At 43.0% G+C, this 7,189-nt stretch overlaps 2 protein-coding genes across 2 annotated transcripts in view; one reads left to right on the forward strand and one right to left on the reverse strand.

Moving 5' to 3' along the window:
* GPRIN2 (G protein regulated inducer of neurite outgrowth 2) overlaps positions 1–7,189 on the reverse strand; it is a 55,323-nt gene that overhangs the window by 17,708 nt on the left and 30,426 nt on the right. The gene's annotated exons all lie outside the window — the stretch shown is intronic.
* LOC101659538 (synaptotagmin-15) overlaps positions 7,048–7,189 on the forward strand; it is an 11,737-nt gene continuing 11,595 nt past the window's right edge. The window contains exon 1 of the mRNA XM_013006310.2: positions 7,048–7,105. Within this exon, the coding sequence (XP_012861764.1) occupies positions 7,048–7,105 (58 nt within the window). The remainder of the gene's footprint in view (positions 7,106–7,189) is intronic.

Here is a 7,189-nt window from a genome sequence, read left to right on the forward strand (position 1 = left end):
CATTGATTCTTCTTCAGTCTTCCTTATTTAATGTCCAAATTCCACACGCATATGAGACAATTCAAAATAACATGGCCTGGGTCAGGTGCATCTTAGTCCTCGAAGTAACACCCTTGCTTTTCAATACTCTTAAGAGATCTTGTGCAGCAGATTTACCCAATGCAACATGTCTTTTGATCTCTTGACTGCTACTTCCATGAATATTGATTATGGATCCAAGCAAGAAAAAATCCTTTACAGCTTCCATCTTTTCTCCTTTTATCATGATGTTACCTATTGGTCCAGTTGTGAGGATTTTGGTCTACTTTAAATTGAGCTGTAATCAATACTGAAGGCTGCAATTGTTGATCTCCATCCTCAAGTACTTCAAGTCCTCCTCGCTTTCAACAAGCAAGATTGTGTCATAATGCAAGTTGATATTAAGGCTTCCTGCAATCCAGATGCCACGTTCTTTTCACATAATCCAGGTTCTGTGATGAGTTGTTCAGAATACAGACTGAATAAGTATGGTGAGAGGATACAACCCTGCCGCACACTTTCCCTGATTTGAAACTGTGTTGTATTCCCTTGTTCGGTTCACAGAACTGCCTCTTGATCCATGAACAAGTTCCACAGGAGCACAACAAAGTGTTCTGGAATTCCCATTCTTCTCAAGATTATCATAGTTTGGTATGATCCACACAGTAGAATGCCTTGGCCTAGTCCATACAACACTAGTCAACATCTTTCTGGTATTCTCTGCTTTTAGTCATGATCCATCTGATACCAGTAATGATATCCCTTGTTCCAAGTTCTCTTCTGGCCTGAACCTCTAGCAGCTCCCTGTCAATGTACTGCTGCAACCTTTGTTAGATGACCTTCAGCAGAGCTTTACTTGCAATGTGATATCAAGGGTATTTTTCTATAATTTGAACATTTGGTTGGGTCACCCATCTCCAAGAAGGCTCTGCTTCCACTCATTGGACCTTCGGCATCTGACAATGGTTTGATTTTATCCAGAAAGGATTCAGGGGCTACTTCCATTGAAATGAGCGGCCAATACTTTCTCTGTAGTCTGTTCTTGGTCTGGAAGCTCTGCTGCAACCTGTTCACTTTGGGTGCCCCTGCTGGCATCGGAGATACCAGTGACATATCTTTCAGCATCTTGTAACAATAGAGCTGATATTGTCAAGAACCGAAACTAGAAATGTATTCATTTGTTGCCAATTGAATTCTCAAACTCAAATTCTCAAATGGTATCTGAAGTTACAGTGAAGGCACTGGGTTGGAATAAATGGGATCCTGAAACTTGGGACACACACATGCGGGTAGATAATGAGGAAACTGGGGACACTGAGCCAATAGGACCAGCTCTCTTAATCCAATCTGGAGAGATTGCTCTAGCTTTCTGTGCTAAGCCAGTCTCCGAAACCCAGTAATGTGCCTGACGCAAGCCAGGGTATGTTTAATCACCACATATGCATGTGAAAGTTGGACATTGAATAAGGAAGAGCGAAGAGTTGATAGGTTTGAATGACGGTGCTGGAGAAGAATATTGAAAGTACCACAGATGGCCAAAAGAACACACTAACCTGTTTTGAAAGTATGGCCAGAAGACTCCTAAGAGGCAAAGCTGGTGAGACCTCGTCTCACGTACTTTGAATATGCTGCCAGGCGAGACCAGTCCCAGAGGAAGTTCCTCGTGTTTGGTAAAGTAAAGGGGCCGCAAAAAGAAGACGGCTCTCCACGAGATGAATGGATACAGAACAACAATGGGTTCAGGCATAGGAACAATTGTGAGGAGGATACAAGATTTTGCAGTGTTTCCTTCTGTTGTGCATAGGGTCGCTATGGGTTGGAACTCGCTCAAGGCGCCTAACAACAACAAAACCCAGTAAATCCTTTATTCCTTTCATATCCAGCTGATGAAATCAACCTGCTGTGCTAAAAGAGACTTTGTCTCACGTGGGCATTGCCTGGGATATTGCCTGAGGCAGATGCCTTTCAAGGCATTTCTGAATATCCCAGGATCCACCCATGCCAGCTAATTTCACTTCCAGGACTATAAGTAGAATTAATGGGATGAAGTACAAAATATAATCCAGAAAGAGGTCTGATACACTCTTCAACTGCTTGTTTTTGTTTTCCTAATATATGCAAACGAACCTGGGGATTATACATGGGAATGGCTATGATGGTTGTGGGATAATGGGGCAAGGAGCATAGAGTTGAAGCAGTATGAATTTACTGATATGGGCCCACTGGCCCAGATTCTTCACCAGTGTGTCAGCTTGAGAAATTGGAAAAGGATCAAATTGATTCGGTTGTTTCACGGAACCATGAATTAGGAGACCGACTCTATTCAATCAAGTTAAAATGTCAAACCTGGCTGGGAAACTGTAGAAGAAGCTGTCCCAAGGCTTCTGATCTGTAAGAGAAAGATGTGGTAAATCTGCTTCTTAAAGATTTACAGACTTGAAAACCCATGCGGGCAATTCTGCTCTGTTCTATGGGCTTACTATGAATCAAAATCAACTCAAGGTTTTGTTGTTTGATTCACATGAAGCTGATTAAACCCCATGGCGGTCAGAGTCAGCTGGCAGCACTTAATCAACACAGACAAGGTGGGTGTGGTGACTTTGGCTGATCACAGCAGAGTAGAAGCTGTCCGTAAATACACGAGTTGCATATTCTGTGTATTGACTAGTAGGGGTGAATGGATGGGGAATGTACTAAAAGTTTTCTTGATCTATACAAGCAGAAGAACTCCAGGTCAAGGGAATGACAGTCTAACTTGAATTGCTAGCTAAGTCGTGGCCCTTTAATCATCTCCCAAACTGGACCAGTTTATAGACCCACAGCTCCTTGAAAGAAGGTGAGCTGGGTATCCTTAAGAAGAACCCATGTCACTGCCAAAATATTATACCATTAATCTTTCTCCCCGTCTTCCCCAATGGGATCTATAGCCTTTTAAGAGAGTAAGTGTTCCCCGGGGGGAAAAGGAAATAACAAGACTTTGGGGGAATGACTGGACACTGGTGCTAGATGGACACACATTACAGGAGACTCAGAACATCAGTGTGGCCCATTAGTTAGAGTAGGGGCACATGGAAGTTCGGTTCTTCATGAAGTCTTAGCTGAGGAACATTTCACAAGGAGTCCAGCGAGTTCTGACACCCATTCTGTAGTAATTTCCACAGTTCCAGAATGAATCATTGGAATACACATACTCAGCAACTGGCAAAACACCCACATTGGTTTGTTGACATGTGGATTAAGGCTATTACTATAGCAAGACCAAGTGGAAGCCATTAGAACTGCCCCAGCCTAGGCAAACAGTACACTGAATGCAATACTGCATTCCAGGAGGGATCTGAGAGACTAGTGCCACCATCAAGGAATTGAAAAATGTAGGGGTGGTGATTCTCACCACATCCCCACTTAATTCTCTTATTTGGCCTGTGCAAAGAAGAAAAAAAAAAAAAGATGGATCTTGGAGAATAACAATGGATTGTTGCAAACTTAACCAGGTGTTAACTCTAATTATAACTGGATGTGGTTTCATCGCTTGAGCCAATTAATACATCCCTTGAGGGTACAGAATCTGGCCAAGCTTCTCACCATCAGTCCCCAGGAACTTTGATCACCATTCCCTTCCACAAGATGTCCCATTCATATTTTACATTGATGAAATTATGCTGATTAGACCTAGTAGGAAGAAGTGTCAGTGAATCTGGACCTTTTTTAATGCTACGGAGTGGGAAATTAACCCAATAAAAATCCAGGTACCTTCCACCTCAGTCAACTCTTTAGGGGTATAGTTGTACTTAGCATGTTGCTTCCCTTCAAGCTTGAAGGGAAAGGTGTTGTTTCTGGCCACAATGCCTGGTGGGTCTCTTTGGGTTTTGGAGACAGCATAGCCCTTGTTTAGGTATGCTATTCCAACCTCTTTATTAAATGAATTAAACATCTGCTAGTTTTTAAGCACAATTTAGAATAAGAGAGAGCTCTATGACAGGTTCAGGCTACCAGGCAAGTTGCTCTGCCACGTGGGCCGTTGATCTGTCCCTTCTGTTATTGTCCAATGGGCTTATAGACAAAGTGGCTGTGGAAGCAAGGATGGAGGCAGCAACATGGACCTCTATTGACCAATGCCAACATGGCTTCAGACATTGTTGGCTTCCCAAACTACCACCAGAGACCAGTACTGAGTTTCCAATATGGCACCACTCCTTGGGGTGATCAGCCAGCAGTTTGGTGGCGGGCTGATTACATTGTCCCACATCCATCGTGGAAAGGGCAGTATTTTGTTTTTACTGAGATAGGCACTTACTCTAGATACAGATTTGCCCTCCCCGTCCACAATGCTTCTGACAAAACTACTATCTGTGGACTTACAGAATACCACCATTATGGTAGCCGACACAGCATCACTTCGAATCACAAGATTCACTTCATAGCAAATGAAGTGTGGCAATGGGCCCATGCTCATGGAATTTACCGGTTTTGCCCTGTTCCTGTTCATTCTGAAGGAGGTGGTTTGACAGAACAGTGGACTAGCCTTCTAAAGACACAATTATAGTAGCAGATAAGTGGCAATACTTTGTAGGGTTGGTACAATATTCTTTAGAGGCAGTATATATGCTAAACCAGGGTCCAAAAGTATGGTGCTATTTCTCTTATAACCAGAATTCATGGGTCCAGGAATCAAGGAGTGGAAATAGGAGTGACACCGCTCACTGTTATCCTTAATGACCCAGTCACAAAAGTTTTGCTTCCTGTCTCCACAACCCTAAGTATTGCAGGTTGAGAGGTCTTAGTTTCAAAAGGAGGAATGTCCCCATCCGGTGGTACAATATAAATTCCACTGAATTGAAAGTTTAAAATGTCACCTGGCCACTTTGGGCTCCGTATGCCTCTGGGTCAACAGGCAAAGAAGAGAATTACCATATTGGGTAGTATGATTGATTCTGATTACCAAGGAGAAATTAAATTTCTGTTACATAATGGTGGTAAAGAAGAAAATGGGAATATGTCTGAAATATGGGAGATTTCTTAAGGCATCTTTTAGAAATATTGTCCTGCCTTGTGAATAAAAGTAATGAAAAACCACAGCAACCAAATTCTGACATGACTACTAATGACCCAGAGTCTTTAGGAATGAAGATATGGTTCACCACCACACTGGACAGAGAAACAACTGAGGTACTTGAGAAAGGCAAAGGGAATATGGAATAAGTGCTGGAGGAAGGGAGTTCTAAATATCAGTTATAACCACGTGATCAGTTGCAGAATCAACAACTGTTTGGTATGAGTATTTCTTCCTTTGTGTGTGTGTGTGTGTGTGTGTGTGTGTTTGTGTGCTATATGAGCTTGAAAAACTGGTGGAAAAATCCCATTATCTTGTGATTCCATTTTACCATGAACTACTTCAAGTCCCTGCATATGTGTGTACTGTTTTTGTTTTCTTCATTCTCTTATCCTACTGCTCATAGGATGTAAGATGTAAAGGGGCTAGTTCATTTTTAGTTGTATGTATGTTAGTTGTATCATGTTAGGAGAAATATGGTCTTATAATTGCCTTTATTTGGGATTAAGTATGGTTTAAGGGGATATGCCGGATATACTCGTGTATAAGCCAAGTTTTTCAGTACATTTTGAATGCAGTTTTTGTGGTAAAATTGGTTGCTTCGGCTAATATTCATGTTGGCTTATACTCGAGTTTAAACAGTATACTGGTGCCAGTTGATAAGGGGCAGACTGTGATAGTCAATGTATGTTCCAGCTTGGCTAGGCTATGATTCTCAGTAGTTTGGCAGATTGGACTGATTACTTTTCCATAACGTGATAGAATATAATTATTTTCATGGTTAAATCTGACATGATGCACTCAATTACATCAATGATTAGATCTGATAAAATATAATCAGTGCTAAGAAGAGATCCGAGTTGAGTGTTCAATCAGTTGAAAGGGGAGTTTTTTGGGGTGTGTGGACTGTCTCAAGCATATAAATTGATCATTCAGCAAGGCTTACTCTCTGGATCTTGGATCCAACTGGTCTTCATCTGACCTTCAATTCTTGGGACTTAAGCCAGCAGCCTGCCATCTGATCTGCCAATTTGGGTTCATCAGCTCCTATAGTCACGTAAATCAGGAGACGTCTCTTGGCCTGATGCTAGAGCCCTGAATTTGGGATTTCCAGCCTCCACAACTGTATGGTCCTTTTTCTTGAAATAAACATTTTCTTCTCCCTCTGTCTTTCTATGTATGAGATGTGTATATATCAAACACTTCACTGGTTTGGCTCCTTTAGAGCAGTGGTTCCAACCTTCCTAATGCTGCGACCCTTTAATACAATTCATGTTGTGGTGACCCCCAAACCATAAAATCATTTTCGTTGCTACTTCATAACTGTCATTTTCCTACTGTTATGAATCGGGCGACCCCTGTGAAAGGGTCATTTGACCTTCCAGAGGGGTCGCGACCCACAGGTTGAGAACCACTGCTCTAGAGGCTTTCTATGATAAAGGAACATTGCAGATGTTACTAAATTAAGTATCTCATGATGGGGACATTATCTGGATGATCTGAAAAGGCTCAATGTAAACAATGTTCCTTATAAGAAGGGGGCAGAAGAAGGTGATATGAAGAATTTAGAAGCAGAATCAGAGAGACAGGCAAGCACCTGTGATTCTGCATCGAGAGAAGGATGGGAGTCTGTCTGCCTCACCTGTCACAGACTGTCTGGGAGCCCTCTGCAACCATGCAGAGTTGGAAGGGACCACCAGCTGGCTGCCTGGAGAGGTTGGACAAGGCACTCTGCCCCGCCCTCAGAATCTCCAGAAGGAATGCAGACCTCTTTTAGACTTAGGACGTCCAGAACTGTGAAATGATCTATTTGTGTTGTTTTAAAGTCCTTCAATGTGTGGCCCTTTATTATAGTGGGCCTCCAACCCTCCGGGGGGTTGGGTGGAGTAGGTAGGGGGAGGCTGTGGGAATCCACGACCCATTTCTGAGAGGAGGTGCCCGGACTCCTCTGCCATCACCCCGGAGGAGCCAAGGTAAAGATGCTGGAGCCCACCTCCAGTGGGGTGGTGGTAGGGGAGCGGGGCTACCAGATGGCAGGTTAGTCCACGTTTAGAAGGAAACCTGGAGGAAACTGACCTTGCGGAGGGCTCCCAGCCATGATCCATGACCAGTGAGGCAGGT

Source organism: Echinops telfairi, unplaced genomic scaffold (genome assembly GCF_000313985.2).
Source record: "Echinops telfairi isolate 266 unplaced genomic scaffold, ASM31398v2 ScPeMD7_2010;HRSCAF=2546, whole genome shotgun sequence".
Classification (NCBI taxonomy): domain Eukaryota; kingdom Metazoa; phylum Chordata; class Mammalia; order Afrosoricida; family Tenrecidae; genus Echinops; species Echinops telfairi.